General features: G+C 33.7%; 4 protein-coding genes across 5 annotated transcripts; 2 read left to right on the forward strand and 2 right to left on the reverse strand.

Moving 5' to 3' along the window:
• Window positions 1–993: 993 nt before the first annotated feature.
• LOC102597540 (TMV resistance protein N-like) lies at window positions 994–3,029 on the reverse strand. The gene is made up of 5 exons (XM_015305360.1): window positions 2,937–3,029; window positions 2,146–2,539; window positions 1,878–2,063; window positions 1,420–1,799; window positions 994–1,329 (listed from the first exon to the last, which is right to left on the reverse strand). The coding sequence occupies exons 1-5, from the start codon at window positions 3,027–3,029 to the stop codon at window positions 994–996; spliced, it is 1,389 nt and encodes a 462-aa protein (XP_015160846.1).
• Window positions 3,030–7,534: 4,505 nt separating this feature from the next.
• On the reverse strand, window positions 7,535–12,314 carry LOC102593347 (TMV resistance protein N-like). The gene is made up of 5 exons (XM_006367249.2): window positions 11,714–12,314; window positions 10,433–11,519; window positions 10,036–10,323; window positions 8,231–9,568; window positions 7,535–8,140 (listed from the first exon to the last, which is right to left on the reverse strand). The coding sequence occupies exons 1-5, from the start codon at window positions 12,178–12,180 to the stop codon at window positions 7,655–7,657; spliced, it is 3,666 nt and encodes a 1,221-aa protein (XP_006367311.2). The 5' UTR covers window positions 12,181–12,314; the 3' UTR covers window positions 7,535–7,654.
• A 2,564-nt stretch (window positions 12,315–14,878) lies between these two features.
• Window positions 14,879–22,288, forward strand: LOC102593670 (carboxyl-terminal-processing peptidase 2, chloroplastic). Of its 2 annotated transcripts, XM_006367250.2 has the most exons (13): window positions 14,879–15,082; window positions 17,076–17,448; window positions 17,552–17,701; window positions 18,301–18,383; window positions 18,492–18,700; window positions 19,491–19,559; window positions 19,818–19,936; window positions 20,414–20,489; window positions 20,558–20,599; window positions 21,028–21,136; window positions 21,578–21,675; window positions 21,761–21,854; window positions 21,941–22,288. In XM_006367250.2, exons 1-13 carry the CDS (start codon window positions 15,008–15,010, stop codon window positions 22,067–22,069), a joined length of 1,626 nt encoding a protein of 541 aa, XP_006367312.2. In that variant the 5' UTR covers window positions 14,879–15,007; the 3' UTR covers window positions 22,070–22,288. The 2 variants fall into 2 exon arrangements, with proteins under 2 accessions (XP_006367312.2, XP_015160851.1); XM_015305365.1 differs by lacking the exons at window positions 21,578–21,675; window positions 21,761–21,854; window positions 21,941–22,288 and adding an exon at window positions 21,413–21,571.
• Window positions 22,289–23,476: 1,188 nt separating this feature from the next.
• On the forward strand, window positions 23,477–23,913 carry LOC102594214 (small acidic protein 1). The gene has a single exon (XM_006367252.2). It carries the CDS (start codon window positions 23,534–23,536, stop codon window positions 23,726–23,728), a length of 195 nt encoding a protein of 64 aa, XP_006367314.1. The 5' UTR covers window positions 23,477–23,533; the 3' UTR covers window positions 23,729–23,913.
• Window positions 23,914–25,111: the final 1,198 nt, after the last annotated feature.

Genomic DNA, 25,111 nt, shown 5'->3' on the forward strand with positions numbered 1-25,111 from the left:
AACACAATCGTAAGAACCATAAACGGTAAAGGGTTAATTGTGTGACATATGGTTGTCTAGGTATACACCAAAGCTTGACGGTTCAAAGATAGCATCTACTGATTGACCGAGTATATCCGACATATGTTCACTACGGAAAGTCCAAGGGGAAACCTACTTATCCAGATGCAATTAATTCTTGCTTGTAAAGTACACATACTTGTCCGTTTCTTTGTCTTGGAGTCATTCCCCATTCATGCGGGGGATTGTTGGGTTTTTAAAAGGTGTGAATGGAAAATGAAGAGTTGCGACTTTTATGAAGAGTTGTGACTTTTATGAAAAGTTGCGACTGTTATGAAAAGTTGTGACGTTTATGAAAGGTGGTGACCTTTCTGAAAGATTGTGACTTTTCCAAAGGTTTGTGACCTTTCTGGTTAGGCACAATAAGAACCTTTTCACACTACCCTTTGTTTTCTATAAATTGAGGGATTTCCTCTTATTTTAAGAACGAATTTCTGAACTTCTTCTTCTACTACTAAATCTAGTATTCTAAGTGTACTTTACTACCGTTGAGTGGCTCGCTGACACCAGCGTTTTGGGTATCAATACACTGGTGATTGAGATCATTCTATCCTGGGAGGACATATTCCAAATCAAACGTCGAATACTAGAGAGGAATTATTTCCTTAAGGGGACACTGTGCATTCAGTGGGCTTGATCTTCTTTCTGTTTTCCCAGATTCTGGTATGTGTTACATATTTTAGATAGATTTGTGAATTAATTTATGTTCTTCTGTTCTTCACTGGTTCATTAAACTTTGGTAATTTCGTGTTTCTGCAAAATTTGTTGGAATCAGTAAGATTCTTTAAACACAGATTGACAACAATTCTTCTTTAAGAAAAATAAAATATTTTGTATATTTTTCTAATCTGTTTCTAATTCTAGTTTCTCTACAAGTTTTAATTTTCTAGTTGTGAAAATGTTCTTAAACTTTATTGTGTCTTACCAAGTTCTTTAAACATTGTCAGAAGCATGCCACAATGTTTCAAATAGTATGTAGGCACAACAAATGAAAGGATACTCGAACCTCGAATATTCAGGGATGTAGTTATACTCCAAGGAATATTTTCTTTCAGGGTCAGACTTGCAGACTAATGTAGCTTCTAATCTTGCGTCCAGTCTAGTAGGACCGTAACTTATCCAAAAACCCATGAATTTATCAGTATACCAAGATGGGTTCAGCTCAATTGAGATCTCATTTTGATTTATAAACCGATCATAATCGAACAACTCTGGAATTCTGATTGCGGGAAAAGAAATGATAAAGCAAGCCCTTTGGTGGAAGTCACACTGCATGCAATACAAATTATTATTACTACTAGAAATCAATTCGACGAGAATATATATTCAACATTATATATGTGTGGGATAGATAAAAACCTGGATGCATGTCCTGAGAAAATGCTGTAGGAACACATTAACTTGTTCACTAGAGACAGTTCCATAGTCGGCTATTGCGAGCCTACACAGCTTAAGACAGCAAATTACGAGATTTTTGCTGCTCTTCAAGGCTAGATGATAATCAGCAAATAGCTCCCTTAAATTTGGGGGTAGCTCTACTGGCAGTTCATTAAGATTCTGACAGAATTGTACGTTCAGAAGCTGAAGGTGTAAGAGTCCTTTGAAGCTTTTTGGTAAACAAGAAATATTGCTTCCACTTACATTCAAATTTTCCAAAGAGTGCAAAGATCCTAAATCCTCAGGAAGTCCACTCAATGTGTTGTGATTATTAGGATCAAGTGATGTCAAGGAGGATAAACCTGATACTTAATTCAAGATAATACTTGAGGAATGTTGAAATTGTTGTTCATGTGAGAATCGTAACTTCCACAGTTTGCCAAGCTTAGTGATGGAGGGAGGTGGTTGGGAGATTGCAGTTTCGCTCGCATCAAATACATGTAAATCTTGCAAATCACCAATGTTTTCTGGAAGCTTCTCTAGCTTTTTGCACCCGTCGAGGTAAAGGCATCGAAGTTTCATCAAATTGCAGAGGCTGTCTGGTAGACTTAGAAGTTCTTCACAACCTGACAGATAGAGATATTCGAGGCCTCTTAGATGCCCAATGGATGAAGGTACTTCTAAGATTTTGAATGGCGTCCGGAATACTTTCAAGAACTTCACACTCAGTCAATTGCAAATTTCTAAGGCTGCTGAAAGATGTAGGTAAGCTTCTTATCCACGGGGATTTTACATAGAGTATTGATAAGCGCGGCATATCTCCACAGATTTCTGGAAATTCTTGTAAGTTTGTGCATTCAAGGAGATTGAGAGTCTCAAGAGATTCCACGCAGACAAATTTTGGAAGCTTCTTAAGTTTGCGACAACCTTCCAAACTCAAATAAGTAAGCAGTCTGCAATGTCCAAAAGAGGGATGGACCTCTTCCAAATTCACACACCCGTGTAAATTTAGTGTCTCCAAGTTTGGCATATCACCAAAATTAGGGGTTTTTCTTAACTCACAGCTGTCCATGAGATCCAAATGCTTCAAGTTGCTCAATTTCTGTTTACCAAAAAAAAAAAAACAGTGAGCTTAAGTAGTACTCCTAATAGAAATATTTTGTAGGAAAAAAAATAAAGAGAAGATAAGGTTGTTATGATCATTAAAGGCGGTAGCCAATCCGGAAAAGAACTTTTGAGATACATAATTGTCTTAAAATCCAAATATATATTTCTTTTCTTTTAATTTCATAATGAAAATAAAACCTCTTTAATATCGCAACTTTTTATAAGATTTTATTTTTTAAAATATTGGAAAATTAAAAATATTTATGGGCCTATGCCGTGAAGGGAGTCCCTCGGACTTGAAAGTTCTTTATGATTTTTCAATGTTCATAACCATAATGTCCGGGTCAAGGTTCATTTAACATAAGTACAAATATTTAGTAAAGATGAATTACCAAAACAAGTATATAGCGTATAAGTCCTTTTGCATGCTTCACAGTAGATCTGTTTATTATATTTTCTCCAACAAACAAAGTTTCTTGATCCATCTTTGATTCACAATTTAACTCAAACAGGACATGCAACAATTTTTAAGGTTGGATCGGATATAACTTGTACAAAAAAGCTATTTTCGCGCAGGTATTTAAAAGTTGTTTCTTATTTTGACAACATTTCAGAAGTAGCTTTTTAACGTAGTGAAAAGGTTTCGGACTAAAAACCCTTAGTTGAGCGGCAAAGATGGTAAAGCGAGAGACAATTGTGCCATGAAAGTCATGAAAAATTGATAGAATTTCACACTATATTCTCCCTGACTATTTTGTTGGATAACTTCTTTATAGTATTGTCATGGTTTCTAGTTATTACTCATGGCAACTCATTTGAACATATTTCATTTACTCTATTGGATTGTCATGATTATGAGTTCACTCATGGTACCTCATATAAACTCTTGCTCTAAATTTAAGATAATATAGCATATAGTATGTGTTATAGTGATGAACTCTTGCTCTAAATTTAAGAAATGGACGCAAACATATCTAACAAAATTAATAAAGACATACAGAATATATATATATACCATGCTAATGAGGGAAAAAATGACCAATAAATTGATTTTACATAAATTTATAAGAATTATAAGATGATGAAATACAAAAGTGAAGTTGACTAATATTTTCTGTTCACTTTATACAAGATATCATCACCAAAAATCTATTAAAAGACGAAAATACTTGCAACCCAAAAAACTTATCATAAAATACAAAAACCAGTAAATAAAGTGCAAATATATATACACACAAAAAGAAGAATCCTTTGAGCAAGATAGCTAAGGAACATTAATAAAAAAAAAAGACACAAATAATGATACAACCTACCTTGAAAGAAGTTTCATCATATAAATCGAAAAACAATTAATACATAAATTATGTAATTGTTTTCGGCCTGTTCCTTATACTCAAATAAAGGCATTATCAAAATCGAAAGAAGGACCATAATGTGTTTTGTCTCCAACATTCCCACGATGAAGCAATATAACTCTTAAACCCAAAGCTCAATATTTTTTTGTAACTGAACCCAAAAGTAGGAAATGGGTGATGAAAAGCTTGTAGAAGCTATAAATATAGAACTAATAAGATGATTTTTACTTTGAGTTTGATAGATCATTTGACTATGTGATTGAATAATATAAATTTCTGTCCAAATTTATAGAATCCTATAAAGAATATGAAAATGTCATGATATTACTTCCATGGATGATGAGAGGAATTAAACATTTTAATTGAGGTAAGAACTAAGAAACTGAAACTTTCAATAAATGTGGGAATATGGAACAACTTTCTACAATCAGATTCATTGTATAATGTTTAGAAGTTTATTAATTTAATTTTAAAAGTTAATGAAAAACATATTTTTATTTCCAACTTTTGATGAGTATGATTAATTAATTAAATAAAATATTATTAAATATAATTATCTTTTTAAACTTTTCAACTTTTCAACTTTTAAATTAATAGTAATTGACTATATAATACTTTAGAAATTTATTTACTAATATTTAATTAATTAGATTATTATTTACTAATATATATATACTAGTTTTTCGACATGTGCATTGCACGTGATTATCAATTCTGAAATTTAAGTGAAGATTTGAATAATAAGCTTTGCACAAAATAATAGTGCAGATTCTTTTGTGAATATTCAATGTAGATCGTCATATATATCTCTTATTCACACGAACCTATAAAGATGGTCAATGAAAATTTTTATTAGTTAAATGCAACAATGTATATATTTATTTCAATTTGATGAGGTTCAATCATGTAATTAGTCGCATCTCACTAATATTACCTTATAGATGATATTTGTTGTGTATTTTTATTACCATCTAACTAGATGTGCTTTGCACGTGTATTCCACTTAATCTATTTAGATGTCATATGAACATGGGAAGAACAACTACATTTTATTTTTTAGAACTATTTTTGTATAACATATTTTATTTTATAAGTTATAACAAAATAAATGACGTTCTTTTTGTTGGCTCTCATATTTGACTTCTCGATTGACTGTGTACAGAAATCAAAGATAGTTATCTGACGGTCCATAGTTAATTGAGAAAGGTTTTCTTTTTTTACCGAAAAACTAAAAATTAAAATTAAAGAATATTGTATCTATGAAATCATATATATAATCACTTGTTTATCTTACACCCAACAAAGATATAGTTCATGTATTTATAAATAATTTTCAATTTATTCAACCAAGCATGATTCGTCCAAGGAAAAATAACAACACCCTATTATCACGTATATAGGGGCGGTATAATAATATGAAAAATTATTGGTCAAAAGTTAATATAAGGAAAGATGGTAGATAGAAGTAATTAATGTAATAACTATGTGAATTCATAATATTATAACTTAAGAATGTAAAAGAGTGTGAATAACATTTACAATAATTAGTAATAACTTGAAAATTTATAATGTTATAACTAAAGACTAATGTGCAGCAGATGAATTTCTAATAAATTTTATACTTACATAAATAAATAGGGCTTTTAATTAATAATACTATTATTTTTTACAGTTATTACATTTTAATTTCGAGTAGGGACAAAATGAAAATGTTTATTCCATATTACTGAATATAATTTATTTTCTTAATGATAAATATTAAATGGTTCAGATATATTCACATCTTTTCACATTTGTTTTGAGTTTTTTTTTTTTAAAAGAATTTGAAAATTTTTAAAATAATATATTTTGAAGTTAGAAGATCTTGTTTACTTGATAGTACATTCGTGACATATATAAATACCTACCCATATATATATATGTGTGTGTGTGTGTGCGCACGCGCATTAATGAAAATATTTATCCTCATTAAAATTAGCTATTAAATAAATAATAAAAATCAAACTAATACAAACTTCAACTGGTGTTATTAGAAGTCATACGAACTTTTCTTCGTCGAAAATACTGAAATATTAAGAAATAGTAATCAGTAATACAAAAGGGCAATGTTTATATTGTAATAACTATTTTGAAGCAAACTTCTTGACAATCTAAATCACATAAGTAACATTGATAAATAAAGTAATTATTTTGTCTTGGGTATCAAAAAAACAAATTGTGACAATTTTTTAACTCTTGAGAAGTTTAATAATTTTGGAAAAAGATATTCAGAAGCATATATCTATATCACAAGAGAAATTGTTAACAAAAACAAATGAATTTAGACTGCAATAAAAATTAGAGTAATACAAACTTCAACTGACGTTATTACAAATCATATAAACTTTTCTTCATTGAAAATACTTAAATATTAAGATATAGTAAATCAGTAAAACAAAAGGGCAATGTTTATATAGTAATAACTATTTTGAAGCAAAATTTCTGACAATCTAAATCTCATAAGTAGCATTGATAAATAAAGTCACTCTTTTGTCTTGAGCATCAAAAAAATTAAATCTTGAAAATTCTCTAACTCTTTAGAAGTTTAATAATTTGTGAAAAAGATATTCAAAAGCATATATCTACATCACATGAGAAATTGTTAACAAAAACAAATGAATTTAGACTACAAGCACTTGAGGTTAAGGAATATACCTTCTTAGGATAAAATAATTTACTTCATCAGAATTGTGGTACCTCATATTCCGCTAAACTTCGAACTCACTCAACGACAATAAATCACACAGAATGCTTTAAAATGCAAGAACAAGAAGAGTAGAATATTTAAAAAAAATTGTGATTGGAAAATGAGAGGAAACCCCTCTATATATAGTCAACAAAGGGTAGTATGAACAAATGTTTTTTGTGTCTTATCAGAAAAGTCATGACCTTTCTGAGAAGTCATAATCCTTTGGAAAAGTCCCAACTTATTGAAAAAGTCACAACTTATTGAAAAAGTCACAATTCTTTGGAAAAGTCACAACTTTTTGGAAAAGTAATGACTCTTTGGGAAAATCACAACCCTTTGAAAAAAGTCACAACCTATCAGAAAAGTCACAACCTAAGTTAGGAATATTATAATAATTTAACATTCAAATTAGCAGTTCATTCTTTTATAAGGTAATATAATATAATATAGATAGATATATAAGGATGTGAAAAGACTTATAACTGATTTATAATATAAAATATTTAATAGAAAAATCATGTCTTTTGAATTAGTTAATTATAACATATAAATGAGAGAAAATAAAATAAAATCACAAGGTAAATGTAGTCATAATGAATAGTACTTTGATAATGTTGCAACGCTTTGATAATGTGGTACTTGATATTCCCAAGAAATTATGATGGGGAAAAATGTATACAAATATGAGTCTTTTTGTCTGTCCATGCAACTGTACAAATTCCAACCGGATACTCAAAGGTGATGAAACCGCAATATTTCTTAAATAGACTATTAAGGACCTTTAATTTAGATATGAAAAATAAAAGAAGTAATATTATGAAAAGGAAAAAAAGATAATATGTACTTATTTAATAATTAATTAATTAGATTTATAATGTATTAATTTAGTGTAGGTACAACATGGTAATTCAACTTTGAAGTTGGGAGCTTCCTACTTTGAATAATATATATGATATATGATTAATTTTCAAATTAAAAATGTCTCTCCAAATCCAAATAACCTTTTACATATAAACAGACCTTTGCCTCACTCATTGCTTCTTCTTTTCTTTTTTCTATGACCACTATCACTCATTGCTTCCTCTTCATACACCAGCCGAATTCCCCAGCAGCATTTCTCAGGCCAGAACATGTGAGAAAACTCCAACATGTAATAATCATTTGGATTCTTCCCTTCTTTATTGCCAGAACAATTCCACAATGTTTCAAATGGTATGTACAAGAACCAAATGGAAGGATCCTTCAACCTAAAATCTTGATGGATGATGTTATACTCCAAGGAATATTTTCTTTCAGGGTCAGATTTGCTGATCAATGTAGCTTTTAATGTTGTGTCCAGTTCAGTAGGACCGTAACATAACCAAAAACCCATGAATTTATCCGTATACCAAGATGGGTTCAGATCAATTGAGATCTCTTTTTTATTTAAAAACCGATCATAATCAAACAACTCTCGAATTCTGACTTGATCAGGAAAAGAAATGACAAAATAATCCCGTTGATGGAAGTCACACTGCATGCAATAGAATAGAAATTTTTATTACTACTACTAGAAATCAATTTGACGAGAATATTCAACATTCATATATGAGATAATTAAAACCTGGATGCATGTCCTGAGAAAATGCTGTAGGAACACATTAACTTGTTCACTTGAGACGGCTCCACAGTCGGATATTACGAGCCTATACAGCTTAAGAGAATCAATTACAAGATCTCTTATGCTCTTCAAGGCTAAATGATAATCTGCAAATAGAAGCATTAAATTTGGGGGTAGCTCTCCTGATGGCAGTTCATTAAGATTCTGACAGAAGTGTATGTTCAGACTCTGAAGGTGTAAGAGTCCTTTAAGGCTTTTTGGTAAACAAGAAATATTGCTTCCACTTAAACTCAAGCTTTCCAAAGAGTGCAGAGATCCTAAATCCTCAAAAAGTCCACTCAAGCCTAAAATTATCAGTTTCCCAAGCTTGGTGATGGAGGGAGGTGGTTGGTATATTGCAGTTTCGCTCACATCAAGCATATATAACTCTTGCAAATCGCCCATGTTTTCTGGAAGCTTCTCTAACTTTTTGCACCCTCTGAGGAAAAGTTGTTGAAGATTCATCAAATTACAGAGGCTGTCTGGTAGACTTACAAGATCTTCACAACCTTCCAGATTTAGCTCAGTGAGACCGCTCAGATTCCTAATGGATAAAGGCACTTCTCTTATCCCACTAGACTTCAGAGTCAGTCTTTTCAAGTAATGCATATCTCCTTTGATTTCTGGAAATGTATCTAATTTTGGGGAATTAGATATCTTGAGCAGTAGAGGGCATTCCATGTGAATAGAACTTGGAAGCTTCTTTAAGTTCTCACATCTATCTATCTCTAACCAACGGAGATTCTTTTGAACTCCAAGAGATACGGGGAGCTTTACCAATCCAGAACATCGGTATATTTTAAGAGATTTCAATAGCTGTGATTCGAAGAGGCTGTTTGGCAGTGTTGCAAGTTTATTGCAACCTGAAATAGTGAAATCACTAAGATTTCGAATAGTGTCTGGAATACATTCAAGAATTTCACAATCACCCAATTGCAGCACTCTAAGGCCGCTGAGAGATGGGGGTAAGCTTCTTATCCAGGGGGATCCTAGATAGAGTCTTGATAAGCGCAGCATATCTCCACAGATTTCTGGAAATTCTTCTAACCTTGTGCATTCACTGAGATTGAGAGTCTCAAGAGAATCCATGCAGACAAATTTTGGAAGCTTCTTAAGTTTGCGACAACCATACAAACTCAAATAAGTAAGCATTCTGCAATGTCCAAGAGAGGGATGGACCTCTTCCAAATTCACACACCCCTCTAAATCTAGTCTCTCCAAGATTGGCATATCACCAAAATTAGGGGGTTTTGTCAACCCAAGGCTTTTGCTTAGATTCAAATGCTTCAAATTGCTCAATTTCTGTATTCAGTTAAAAAAAACGAAAAACTAGTTAACTAAAGTAGTACTCCTAATAGAAATATTTTATGGGGAAAAAGATAAAGAGAAGAGAAGGTTGTTATGATCATTGAAGGCTGTAGAAAATGTGGAAAAGAGGGAGTCCCAGGTACTTCTATCAACCAAAGCTAGAACAGATGGAAAGAAATCACCTAGGGGTCGTTTGGTAGAGTGTATAAAAATAACGCTCAATAGAGTGTATTAGTAATGGTTGTATTAGTTATGCTTGCATTAGTTATGTATAGATTATTTCTCATGCATTGTTTAGTTTGGTGTATTAAAAATAGTATGCATTGTATAAAAATATTTATTTACAAAAATATCCTCCACAATTATGGTGTAAAAGATGTAAAAATGCTTTTGAGGGGTAATTGGGTCTTTAACCAAGCTAATACATGTATTACTGTCTAATATTCGTAAGAGAGTGTTACCTTTGATTTTGGCCAAAGTTCAACAAGCCTACTTTCACATAAACAAAGCACAACAAGCTGTAATGGTTCAAAGCTCTCTGGCAATGAAATTGAAGGATACCACCACCAATCAATAAACCGCAGGCTGGAAGGAAGATACGTGATAGCGCAATTTGAGCTAAAAGTTCCATTACCAACTATGAGTATTTTTAAGCTTTGCATCCTCTTGAAAATATTGCTATAATCAACAAGATCATCTTTAAAATAGCAATCATGTGGGATACATAGGCTTTCCACCTTTTCTGTTATCTGTAAATAATGAAACATATATTTAATGGCTAACAAATAAAAATGAAACAAAAAAGATTAATAGAACTACGAGCTTACAAAATTATTAATTACGTTAAATATTGCTTACCAACTTTCCTTTAAAAAGGTCACAAACCTCCTCAGGAAGCCATATTCTGTTGTTGGCGTACTCTTCCCGTATGACATTTTCACCCATTTCTCTTATCATATTATGCATCACGATACTATTTTTCAAGTCAATGGATAACAGAGATTTTTCGATAAGGTAATCTATTAGAAAACCACGACTCGCGTCTCTCCGTACTTGTTCCACACAAAGATGAAATTTATATCTAGTCATGCATGCAATATCAAGAAATGCAATATCTAGAAATAATTCCTTCTCATCTTTGTCCAGACCATCAAAACTAAGCCTAAGCTTTCCTAGAATATCCTTGTGAGGGATTCTCTTCAGCCGATCAATTATGGGTTTCCAGTGCTTTTTGTCTCGTCTGTAAAATAAAGAACCCAAAACTTTAAGCGCTAAAGGGAGTCCACCAGCATGCTTCACCACTTGTTTTGAAAGTTCCATAAAATCTTCTTTTGGTGATTTTTCTTTAAAAGCATGCTTACTGAACAATTCAAGTGCTTCATCCTCAGATAATAGTTGGACTTCATACACGTTATCCCCAACGTGACTGATTAACAGGTGCTTGTCTCTTGATGTTAAAATAATTTTGCTACCCATTCCAAACCACTCTGGCCCTCCAACTAAAAAGTCCAACTGTTCTCGGTGGTTTACATCATCGAGAATGAACAAAACTTTCTTCCAGCGAAGCCTATTCTTTAAAATAATCACCCCTTCATGTTCACTAGTTAGACTCATCTTTTCACCCAAGAGCTTGTGAATGACGACTTGTGCCAGCCATGCTAGTCCATTTTTCTGATGAAGTGTTCCAACGCCACCAAGAAAACAATCGGCTTCAAATTGATGACGGTATCTTTCATATAGAACACGTGCAAGTTCTGTTTTGCCGATGCCGCCCATACCCCAAATACCAATAGAGCGAACATCATTTGATTCCATATCTAATAATGAGGTTACTTTCTCAACCTGAGATTTCATACCCACTAAGCTTTCCGGGAAAGGTGAAAGAATTTGAAGTGACTTAGGAAATATGTCATCAACTAGTTTCTTGATGCACTCTGCCTCATCTCTACATTACAGTGGAAAATAATCTCAGAGTAAATAAATAGAAAAGCAAAGACTATTATGAATTATAACATTTCAAAATCTAATTACATCATCAAACAATCATATACGTCTCTGTTTTCCTAGGATATTTGTTCCCTTTTGGGTAAACTAGCAAAATAAAGAGAAACCGGAAAAAAGAAGAAGAAGAAAGCTTACTTGAAATTTAGTAAATGATAGCCTGATATTTTCCCTGCCTCCACAAATGCATCCCTCCATCTTTGAACCTTCTCCATATCATCTTTGTGTTGGGAAAATGAATCAGCGAATGGGGGATTTTGATGGCGTACATCTGATGGGCTCACATCATAGAAGACTGGAATCACAATCTGCTCCAATTCCTTTTTACACTTTATGATATGTGCAAGCTCCTCTAAGCACCATCTTGAGGATGCATAGCTTTTTGAAAATATCACGACAGCGAATCTGGCATCTTCTATGGCTTTTAAAAGTTCAGCAGAAATTGATTTTCCTGCTTCCAACCACTCATCGTCTTTAAAAGTGTGGATTCCTCTTTGTTCCAGAGCCTTATAGAGATGACTCACAAAGGTTCTACGCGTATCTTCACCTCTAAAACTCAAAAAAATATCATACTTGCAAATTTTGGAAGAAGAAGCATGAGACATTGTTGAAGAATATTGTTAAAGCCTTAGTGAAAGAAAAAGTGGTACTTTACAAAAGAAGAATAGAAAGTGGATTCATTCAGCATTGCTAAATACACAGAAAGTGAATGCAAGTAGTTGAGAAGGAGGGATCATTAATAAATTTTCGAAACTTCATCTACAGCTAGCAGTAGTAATGTATGTGAAAGAGAACTAACATTGGGTGGGCCTTTGCTTGTCATCCATTTTTTTTTGTGAGGGATGAAGCATTCCATCACAAAACAGGAAAACAAGTTCTAGCAGTAGCATTCTACGTTGATTGTATACTCCAAAACCTTCAACACACCTCATCTGCATCCCATCCCCACCTCGCTTATTTATCTAGATTATATACAGATGTTTGTAGAATAATATTTCTTGCTTACGTACCACACACAAAAAAAGTAACAAACCACTTATTTTCCTTCATACGGAATACATTCTTATCATCTTATTATTATGAATGGGTCCAACATGAAGGAGTTAGGTTAGAGTGAGTCATTGAAAGCTCACAACACATAATACATAGTAAAGACTTCAACTTTATCATTAATGCAGTGAGAAATTAAAGATTGAAAGAGAGAAGAAAGGGCTAAATGTACGAAAAAGGAGAAAATTCAACAAAATTGATATCCAGTAAGGGAGGGAAACTTCTACCTTGTGTTTTTTTTTGGTTTCCCACCGCTGTCCTGTAGCCGAGGCCGACTAAATTTGGATTCACACCGCCAAGTCCCACATTGCGCATCAACCCTACACCTTTTGCCACCATTTTTGAGAAATTGAAGTGTACAACAACAACATATCCAATGTGAAATATCATAAGTGGAGCTCCATGAGAATATAATGTACACAGACTTATTATTATTATGTAGAGGTAGAGAGTTATAGACTATTTTTGGTTTCCATCTGTACGCAGTGGAATACCTACTTATTAAAATCCGACTAATTTAAACTCATATGGTTTAAAACTATATTCAAGAGGAAAGGATTCGAATTTTGCCGTAACAAAGGGGCTCGAATCTGAGACCTAAGAGATAAAAGAGAAAAAATTAGAGTTTTTGGCCAAAATCATCCTTAAACTATACCCCAAACTTAAGCTACATCTTAGTAGAAAACATCTTTCAACTATTTAAACGTGAACAATTTTCATCCTTCTACTTGAATTTATCAAAAAACTAATAGATCCCACAAAAATCAACTGATCCCTTCATTATTATTATTCTTAGATACGCCAAAAATACTATCATGAACTTTTTTGGTAATTGAGTTTAGCATTATGCAAAATCTTTTAATTTGACTTTTTTTTCATTTATTTTTCATGTAATTTGATATTAAAAATATTATTAGTTGAAATATGTTTCTTCTCAATTGAATATGCTATAATAGGCATTTGTCGGAGACTTCCACTTCTAATAATGTAGAATGACACTCAAATGCGAGACATATCAATGATCACTTTAATATCAGATTGTCCAAAAATTTATTGATCTAAATACTATATAACTTTGAAAAAGGTAAAGATAATTAAGCTCCAGCTTCTTTCCATTACTAAATGAGAAAAAGAGCATATCGTGTATCCTCACACCTTCCAAACATTTTTTGTTTCAATAAGCAATGGTGTCTATGATTTCTAATATATTTTTCAGGAACTTTGGTAATGAAATTACGCAAGAAAACTTTTATTGGTAGTCACGTGAACTGGTCATATTTTTGTAGGATCCCTTAGCTTTGACGGTATCTTACAGAAGGATGAATATTGTTAACTTTCAAATACTTAAAAGGATGTTTTTTTGCCAAAAAGATATTTTAAGGATGTAATTTAAGTTTGGGATATAGTTTGAGGATGTTTTTGGCCAAACACTGGAAAAAATTACCCTCTTTTACTTTGGTGGAAAAGCTTCCTGGAGGAAAAAAAAAACGAAGCTTTGAGGAGGCAAAACTTATTTTCGAGAAGCCGATTTTTTATTTTTTTGAAAAAGTACATTTTTAAATGTTTTTTTAGAAATTTCGATCAAAGATTATTGCTGCTTATAATTGTTTTTTAAATTGATTGGTCATTTTAAAATTAAACATAAATAATTTTTCATCAAAGGCAGTACTGGACTGTAATTTATTTTTTGAAAATACTTTTCAAAATAAATTGATTTATATAATTAATAATCTTTTCATTCACTTTTATTTATCATATTTGAATAAAGAAAAGAGAAAATCAATATTCAAAGGTCCAAATGAAAATTAATTTCTTGATTTATACTCGTAAGCTGATGACAAGCCATGAAAAGCTCTATAATTAAATTAGACTTTTATCAAAAAAAAGAAAAAAGAAAAAAAGAAGCAGATAAAGAGTCTAGAGATTTTATTTTTATTGTTATACATACATTTTCTTAATCAAAGTTTATGTATATCTTTAATACACTTTGTATAATTTTTTTAGGCACATCTTAACGGTTAAATTGATAATCGAATCGATAACGATTAATAAACGATAAGTCAATATTTTAACAGTTTAACATATCTACAAATCGATAATCGATTAATTTCAAAATCGAACCAAACCGATTCACAACCGTGTCTCAAATTTGAATAGAAATCCAATACAAAATATCAAATAAAAAAATTGAGCCACTAGAATAAAAAAATAAAGAATAGTAAGATGGTTTTCTCGAATGATAATAAGAAAAGGAAAAAAAAAACTCATCCGGAGGTTTTTAAAAGAAAAAGAAAAACGATAATAAACAGAATCGAAAAGAATCTTTTGTGGCTGAAATTTGGGTAGCAACTGAAATCGTTTCGTTTCATTTCTGAGCTAGCAATGGAAGCTCTTCTGGGAAGTTCTCCTTCTCCTTCATTCACCATCACCAGAAGAAACCCCATTACTTCTTTTAAGGTATGTGAAAAATTGGAAAGTTAAATTTTTTATGGTTCTTGAAATAACCCCATTTGTTCAAGTGGGCAACTTCCCTATTACTTCATATTACTATTTGTTCTTTTAGTTGGTGTTCTTGATTTCATTAATTTCTCGATGTTTCAATTTATGTGATTGTGTTTGCCTGGAAATTGAGATTGAAATAGTACTAATTTGATTTTGTGTAGTATGAATGGTAGTAGAAGAAACCCCATTATTTCTTTTAAGGTATGTGAAAATTAGAAAGTTAGGTTTTTTATGGTTCTTGAATTAACCCCATTTGTTCAAGTGGACAAATTCCCTAATATTTCATATTACTATTTGTTCTTTTAGTTGGTGTTCTTGATCTCATTAGTTTCTTGATGTTTCAATTTATGTGATGGTGTTTGACTGGAAATAGAGTTTGAAATAGTAGTAATTTGATTTTGTGTAGTATGAATGGTTGTAGAAGATAACAACAACAACAACAACAACAACATATCTAGTGTAGTCTATGGGGAGGGTAGAGTGTACATAGACATTGCCCCTACCTAGTGACAGAGTCAGAATTTTCATCAAGGGGTTCAACATCTACTTTATATACATAAAAGATAATTTTAACCATGTAATAAACAGTATAATTCTCCATAGAAGGGGGTTCGGATGAAGCCCTTGATCTTGCTTGGCTCCGTCCCTTGTCCCTACCTCAGAGGTAGAGAGGTTGTTTCCGATAAACCCTTGGCTCAAGATGAATGGTAGTAGAAGAAGATATTAATTAGCTTGATAGTTTTAGTTTGCTTAGAAAAGTATTGAAGTGTAAAATGAGTTTAGGAGGGGAGAAAATCTAGTGATTTTTGTACTTCTGCCTAAGTCTGGAGGAATAATGAAGGTTTGCACTAACTGGCCCGGATTAAATAATTTTAATGACTGAACTGTGTAATATTTTTGAAATTCGTGAAAGGGGAAGACTGTAGTATAGATTAAAACTAAGAGAGTTCATTATTTAAGCAGTCTGTTTTCTCAATTGTGAAACATTGAAGTAACATGGAAATCCTTGCTTCAATTTATGTAGTAAACAAGTATACTTACGTATTTTAAAGTTTTCCGGAGCCAGTAATTTGAGTAAAGATTGAAACTTTATATAATTTTTCATTTGATGACAATCTCACAATATTTAGTGTGTCAAATGAAAGAAAAGGTAGAAATCGAAAGATTCGAACAGTATTTGAGAGGCTTGAATCAGAGAGGTAAAACATTGATCCCTTCGTTCTGTCAAATAAATCAGTCAACTACACCTCAGTCTCAAACTAGTTGGTGCAGGTTACATGGTTCCGCTATATCCATTCCACTCTATTCATGCTATTTGATTGCAGGACTGGTACATAATTGGTCTTTTAAGACCAAAAGCATATATTTTAAACATTATTATTTCATTAAGGGAGAAGGTCCAAATTTCTCCCTGTACTATTTATATCGCTCAATTTTGCCTCTGTCACACTTTTGATCCATTCATATTCTTGTTGTTAATTAATTATCACGTATTTTTCCTTTTTGTTAACGGAACTCCAGCGTAAAATTGGTGGACTCTACGTGTCCAAATTCTCTGAGAAAAAATGTCCAAATTTACCCCTCAATCTTCCTTTGGAGCTTCATTAGTAGGGGGGTCAAGCGTAAAAATAAGGCTGCTTCCCAGTGGAGGGGGTAATGTTAGACCAAAAGCTTATGGACGTCAAAGTTGCTCAATTTTAGCCCTTTTCCCTTTAGTTTACTTTAAAGGAGCTGGAAGGCTAAGAAGTGATTATGAGGAATCATTCCTGCTTGTATGTGGTGGACCATCTAGAAGGAACAAAATCAACATGTTCGTTCTGTACAAGAAATAAAGCATTTCCAAGCTAAAAGCTACTTGTCTTTCTCTGTCTTTGTGTTTTTGGTGCAAAAATGCAAAATTTACACGATATAGATAATCAAGTAGACTTCATCAATAAACATTCTGCAGGTGTTTTCATGGAGTTCTTTATACAGCGGAAGTAATAACTCTCGAGTATATCATCCTATATTGCGTCTGAAAAGAAGTGGCAATGACAACTCTGGAAGTTGCTCTCCTTTATGCTACATTGAGCAAATGTACAGAAACAGAATGTTTTCTCAGCCAATCCGGAGGTGTAGAAAAATATTCATAGATAAGCAAAGTTTGCTGGTTATACCAAATGGCTTAGCTTTTCTACCAAGAAAATTCAAAACCAGTCTCCGCAAAACATTAAAGCATTCGGAAATTTTTAAGAGTATAGTACCTGAGATATTTGTTCGGTCCTGCATAGGACTAATGCTGGTTATGGCAGTTAATGCTGCTGTTATCAAAGCGCCTTCTTGTAAGTCTGTCAGTTTGATGGATCATGTCAAGCTTTTCCATTTTGTAAGACTCGATTATTCAAATATAAGTAACAAATCTCCTATTTTCTTCCCACTTAACAGTGGCTCTCACTGAAGAAAATCTACTTTTCTTGGAGGCATGGAGAACAATTGACCGTGCATATATTGACAAGACCTTCAATGGCCAAAGTTGGTTTAGGTACAGAGAAGACGCACTACGAAATGAACCAATGAACACAAGGCAGGAAACATGTAAGTTTTTCCCTTTTTCAGATGATCTGTTAGTGATTATCTGCATGAAGTTTTGCAGAATACTCAGGGAAGAAATGATCTGCTATGCATCTGCGTTGAAGCTTCTGATTGAAAAAGAAGAATTCATTATTATGAGTAGCTAGAGGACTAAAGTTTGCATTCTATATAGAAGGGAAAATGTATTAGTTAACCAGTAACCTTACAAACATGTATAACAAGATGCAACTTAGCAAAATAGTACCCGGCATATTTTTGTATTTTCTTTTTGCTGACAAGATGCTATATTGTGCCCATCAGTCTGTGGATATACCTTTTGGTCTAGGTCACCTGCATGATGGACTAATAGTTTGTATCTTGAGTTCTGAATTTTGTCTGATATGTGCTTTAAGCAACCTCATCTATTTTCTGGAACCATGCCATTTGTGGCAGGAAACTCTGTTAGTCAATATATATATAGTGATAGAACGTTCAGATTCCAATAACCAACCTTGAAGCTTTAAACTTGTCTGAAGTCTGAGATGACTTGTCTCAGATACAGCTGTAGTTTTCCATCCCTTAAATGTACATATTGTTAAATCATTGCACTACACTGTCTCCAGATGCAGCAATAAAAAAGATGCTTGCCACTCTGGATGACCCTTTCACCCGTTTTCTGGAGCCTGAAAAGTTTAAAAGTTTGCGGGTATGGTTCTTGTTTTCTCTTGTCTTGTTAGCTGGTGAGTTAACTCCACCCCAATTGATTGAAAATTTGCTTCCTAAACAGATTTCTTCATATGTTTTTTGAAGGCAGTCAGGAACTCAAAATGCACTTACTGGAGTAGGGTTGTCAATTGGCTATCCATCGGGGAAAAATGAAACAGCCTTTGGACTGGTCGTTATCTCAGCTTCTCCAGGAGGTCCTGCAAATAGGGCTGGCATCTCATCTGGTGATATCATCCTACAAATTGACAATACCAGCACAGAAAACATGGGTATATATGATGCAGCAGAACGGTTACAGTAAGTTTTCTTCTGGTCCTGAAGTGCAGTTTCATTTTATGCTTCACAGTTCAAATTCTTGATGAGTTGAAGTCTTATTCTGGGTTAACCAGACAAGTGAAGCACAACAATTGAGAGCTTGAACGGAAGGGAAACATCAGTAAATTATTGAATTTACTTGCTCATAACGGTTGCCATGCTATTTTTTAATAGTAATTTGCCATGATTTCTTCGCTTCCGTTATTTCTTTTTCAATCTGCTTTGATACGCCTTTCCTTGAGCTGAGGGTCTATCGGAAGCAACCTCTCTACCTCCCAAGGTAGGGGTAAGGTCTGCGTACACTCTACCCTCCCAGGCCCCACTTGTGGGATCATACTGGATATGTTGTTGTTGTTGTTACTTACTCATAACTATTGCACCTGAGAAACTTAATGATAGGATCTGCATGCTATAACTTTAAGCCAGAGGTCTTAATCTTTCTCACATTATACTGAATCAAACTGGAAATATTCCTGGGAGAAACAGTATTACTTCTGATTAATGAGGGAGAAACATTGACTTATCAAAAAGAAAAAAAAACTGCTGAAGTAAAAGTATTTTTACTCTGCTATCATACATATGAGTTCATAAACAAGAATCATGTGGCTAATAGGTTTGTAACTGTAGGTCAATATCTCATAATATTTTCTGATTCTAAGATCCTGACATCAACAGGTTGGTAGACTGTTTCCACTAGCGATTCTGTTTATAGCATAAGTTTATATGTATATATTTTCCTCTTTATTTATTGTTATGTTTTGTTGACATACAGAGGACCTGAAGGAAGTGGTGTGGAACTAACTGTACTTCGTGGATCCGAGACAAGGAAGCTACCATTGATGTGTGTTCATTTTGTTGAACTCTTCTAAAGTTTTCTATGATCTGTATACTTCTGTTACTTTTAAATATGACTTGTTATATGTATTAAAGAAAAATCCATTAATGCATCTATTAATAAGTTTCAGCTCATGCCTTCTTACTTAGCTTTTCTTCTAGTGAAGATATGTAAATGTTTCATTTTTTTATGATTATGCTCTTTTTTATTTTTTAGCTAGAGATGCATATTCTTAACAAATACTAATAATCTGCTGTCTTCCAGACGGGAGAAAGTTTCTCTGAATCCTGTAAAATCAAGAATCTGCAAGCTACCCACTGGAGGAGATGATGCTCCTCAGATCGGATACATCAAACTATCAACATTCAACCAGAACGCTTCTGGTAAACTATCTTATCAGTCCCTTCTAATATTAAAAACACTATCCTACTTACCAGACTACTCTCAAATCGCCCATTATCTGAATTAGTGGTGTTGCTGCTTCTTCTTTTTTTCCCCTTCTAAGGAGTGGTTTGTCACTATGCAGATGCATTGCATCAAATTGGAGAAACTTTTTTTCTACTCCCTGATTTGGCTATCATAAGTTATACACTCTTCATGGTTTAGAATTTGTCTTGATCTTACAGGTGTGTTCACTGTTAGTATGCCATAGTTGAAAATAGCATTTCCGTCAATGACAATGAAATAATTTGGAAAGTGAATCCTGCACTTCATATTGTTACGCTTGATATCTATCATTTTATGCATGCTTCCTCTAAAATTTTCTAGTCGTGCTAATTTCAGTACATGTTCAAAGAGTTAAACATCGGGGTAGTTTTTTCATAAATTCCAGCTAAATAGTTATGTAAATCTCCCTATAGGTGCTGTAAGAGAGGCGATTGAAACCTTAAGGAAAAACAATGTTAAGGCCTTTGTCTTGGACCTTCGGGATAACAGGTGATGAGCTCTCACCATATCTTCATTTCAGTCTTTAATTGTGATCTGAAAGTTGAAATCTTGTGCAGTGGTGGTCTTTTCCCTGAAGGAGTTGAGATAGCAAAAATTTGGTAAGCTTGTTGTGTTTGGATTATTCAGTTTGAAGTGTCTGCTTAGTTTTCTTCTGATGATCCAATGTACTCGAATACTAGTTTCTCAATAAGTATTACTCATCTTTTCAAGGGTCAATGTAGGTGTTGATAATGAAAACTTTTTCCCTATTTTATTCTTTTTACATGAGAGAGACACATAGGTCTATCTATTGTTAAATACTAGAAGTTCTTTTATTACAATGTAATCAAGTCAAAATAATATTTTCAATTCCCAACAGAGAGATTATGAGATTACTTTGTTATGATACAATGAAGTTTCTTTCTTTGGTTCAGCATATTATTATTCTCTAGCTTTTGCGTTGTAAATGTTTGCCCCTTTGACGCTACTGCTACTGCTATGCAAGAAGACTAAACTGTGCTATGCAATGGATTTCACTGCCAACCAGGTTGGATAAAGGTGTGATTGTATACATTTGTGATAGCCGTGGTGTTCGAGATATTTATGACACGGATGGGAGCAGTGTGGTAGCTGCTTCAGAGCCCCTAGCTGTGCTGGTAAGTTTGTTCATACTTAGTCATTTTTGTCGACATGGATTAGCCTAACCTCAGCTAAGTGGTTTTTATGATGAAGGTAGACAATTGAGTTGGCTCTTTGTTTTTTTCCCCTTGTGTACTTAAATTCCACGGCATCTTCTTGTTTTGTGATACTCACGGCTGGACTGTAGTTCTCATTCATCAAATATTGGTGCTTAATGATGTATAATGATCCTATTCTTCCGGTGTATTTGAGTTTGACATGAAATTCGTATTTTGCACTGCAAATCTTTCCAGTCAGAGGCTCACTTCCTGTCACACTTCAGCATTTTAAGTTTATCTTTGGCTTCACCAAAAGTTGTTCTAGTTTCTCTTTCCATCACTTAAGTTCACACTTCACACACTGATTCCGCCAATCCCTGAACTCTCCCCTGGCCAAACTCACCAACATAAGTTTGTCAGGTAAACAAAGGGACTGCAAGTGCAAGTGAGATTTTAGCTGGTGCTTTGAAAGATAACAAGCGTGCACAGCTGTTTGGTGAACCAACATATGGCAAGGGGTAATGACTTTATTACTTACATGCAAATACGCTTTAGCTGGCAAAAGAAGAATGCTATTCTTACTTGTTTCTTCTTCTGATACAGTAAAATCCAGTCTGTATTCCAGCTATCTGATGGCTCTGGCGTGGCTGTTACAGTTGCTCGGTATGAAACTCCTGCTCACAACGATATAGACAAGGTCCACACTCTCTATCTCTCTCACTCTCGTTCTGATAAATAGTTGCCACGAGCAAATATGGTTATTGATGTGTATCATCTTTCTAGGTTGGTGTAATCCCCGACCATCCTTTGCCAGCATCATTTCCAAAAGATGACGAGAGCTTCTGTAACTGCCTTCAAAATCCGGCTGCTGCTTGCCACCTAGATAGAGTCGAGCTATTCTCGAAATCATGATTCAATCCTGCAATCTGAAGAAAATACCTTACTTTTTCAACATTTTGTTTGTAGATTCCATTGATTCTTTTACCAGATACATGCATCTGATGTTGGTACATACAAAGAACCAAGAACAAGGGACAACTTTAATTCCTAATATTGTTGAACTCTTGCTCTAAAAAGGGTCTATTTTGCCCCTGAACTATTCAAAATGGAACAACTTTGCCTTCCGTTTAATGGTGAAATCTCAATAATGTCCTCTCCGTTGGCCAAATAGCTCAAAAAATCACATTTATCATTCGGAATTTGTAAGTCACGGTAGTAATTGCTTCATGCTGCGTTTAGAGACCGCATCAAAAGATGTGACATCGACATCCTACTTGGTTTATAAGTCACATTTATCATTCAAATTAGTTCGAGGGTCTTTCAGAAATAATCTCTCTACCTCCTCGCTCCTCGAGGTAATAGTCTATGTAACTCTATCCTCTTCATAAGTCATACTAGCAATTTATAAGTCATACTAGTAATTGCTTCACGTTGTGTTCAGAGACCGCATCAAATGATGTGACACATACATCCTACTCGATACAAGTCACATTTATCATTTGCAATTTATAAGTCACACTAGTCAGGGTCTTTCAAAAATAGTCTGTCTATAGTATAAGCAGAATACACAAAGTTGGTAAGATTTTTTGATTTAAAAAATATTATACCATTATCATACTGAAATAAATTCGGCATGGTTCAATTTTTCACTTCACAGTTCTGGCTTATTAGGTTTATTGGTTTAACTCAAGTTCAAAAGAATTACAACATATTATAGTTAGGACGAGCATCAAAGATATCAAGCTTCCTATTGACTTCTCACCGCGTACTGAGAGTCGCTCTTCTCGTCCAACAAAATGGTAAGACTTTTCCATGGAAAGGTAATCAAATCAAGACTAAAATGGAAATTCCTAATACTCCCTATTTTTTACCGATCATGTTTCACTTCTCGAAAGTAAATTTGACTAAACGTCGAAATTATATTAAATTAATATTATAACTACATATCTTGTGGAATCCACAAGTGAGATTTAGAGGGTGTAGACTATATGCAAGCGTTACCACGACCTTTGTGAACATAGAGAAACTGTTTTCGAAAGCCCCTCTATGAAGGTAGAGAATTTATTTTTGGAAGCCCTCGACTCAAAGTGTAGCAAATCCAAGTAGAAAGACTAGAAAAACATAGCAACTTAAAAAAGAAAGTAGTGCGTAAACATTCAAATATTTTAAATTTTAAATTTTAAATTGACTCATTTTTTCCTTTTCTATGTCTCTCACGCAATATAATCGGATAATTCGGATGTCTGGGTCGGGTCACATTTGACCCGATTCCCATTCTATAAATAAACAGTTGCACAATTTATTCGGAATTTTACCACTTCACAATCCCAAAGCTCCCAATTGCAACCGCATAGAGGAAGAGAAGAAGAATCAACAATGAAGCCAATGGTAGTAGACTATTTAGCAGACATGGAAGAACAGGGATCAACAATGGCGATGGACGTTGATGATGTCGACGCAATCGACATGTTCGGCGAAGGTCCACTCGGCGGCGGCGAACACCTCCGTCTCGCCGACTCTGACTTCTTCAATCTCTTTCAGGATGATTTCGATGACTCCGATATCAACTAAATCTATCACCTAAAACTCTTCCCCTCCTAAGAAACAACAACTATATGTGTTGTTTCCTCTCCCTTCTAGGGTTTACTCTTGCCTATGGTACGTTGTACTTAATTTTCTGAAGGAATAAAGCAATTTTTCGGATGCTCTAGAAATTTTATCATAGCTTGCTTATTCACATCCATTTTTTCGTGTTATTTTGAAAGCTTTTTGGGCTTTGTGTTCTGAGTTTCTGATTACGAAGCAATAGTTAGTTGTATGTTGAATTTATAGCTGATTGTGAGGTATAGATAGTTTCTAAGAGCTGAATTTGCTCTTTCTGATTGATCAATTGTTAAGTTCTAAGATGTAAGAGCTGATTCGAGTCTCGCTGTTAGCAAATCTATCCAAAAAAATATGGTTTTTCTATGGAAGGCAATCATGTATACTAATTTGAAATCTAGTCAGTTCTAGCAAATGATAAAAAACACTAGAGGACTCTTAGTATATATCATTAGAGCATATTAGGGAACTTGTAGTGTTAGATAAGTTTTTAAGTCTGGAATAATGAAATATTATGGATTCAAACGTAGCGCTTATGGTGATGATGATTCATACTGCTGAGTGCTGACCTGAACTAGCTTGGGATTGAGTTTTAGCTGATATTGTTGGAAAATTTATGGTTTCATTGTCATTGTTGTGACAAATTTACATGTGCAAACCATTGTTCGTCCCAATTTCGGATAAAGAAGGAAGGCTATGTAGGTTGACTGTGTCTGATATTAGGATGAATTCTCTTGTAATGACAGGTAGAATGACTGATTCATGTAGATTGTAGTCGACCCTAATTTGGGATTTAGGTGTAGTTATTGGCCTTTTCATATTACTTACATGGTGGTTATCCAGATGTGTGATTCGGCAATTCAGGTTTTCAATTGATATTTCTCAAGAAAACTGTGTGACACCATTCATTCTATTTCACTACTTTCTTGTGGAACCTGAGCTATCTTCTACATTGTCATTTTCTCGGAGAGTCGAATTGCTTATGCAACACTTAAGTTTAGGCTACTGTGTTCTGGCATTTCACCACTTATGTGATACAGAGGACAATACTCTGTCTGACTTGGTTCCTCTTTTCTGTTAGGCATCAGTGGTGGCTTAGTTTAATATATGTCGTTCGTACTTATCAGAAGCATAAAACTTATGCCATTCTTGAAGCTTGTTTTTTGGTTTGCCAGTACTTTGCATATTACCCTAATGTTGGAAGGTTAATCCATTTCATAGGTATTGCAAGAACACTCAGGCATTTCAAAATGGTCGTCTAGGTTATGTCTTTCAGTTGTTCATGTATAGTAAGTAAACAATGCATGTTTGGTTTTGTTTGAAAGATTGAAATTCTTGCTTTCTATCCCAAGT

Source organism: Solanum tuberosum, unplaced genomic scaffold, assembly GCF_000226075.1.
Source record: "Solanum tuberosum cultivar DM 1-3 516 R44 unplaced genomic scaffold, SolTub_3.0 scf00750, whole genome shotgun sequence".
NCBI classification, from domain to species: domain Eukaryota; kingdom Viridiplantae; phylum Streptophyta; class Magnoliopsida; order Solanales; family Solanaceae; genus Solanum; species Solanum tuberosum.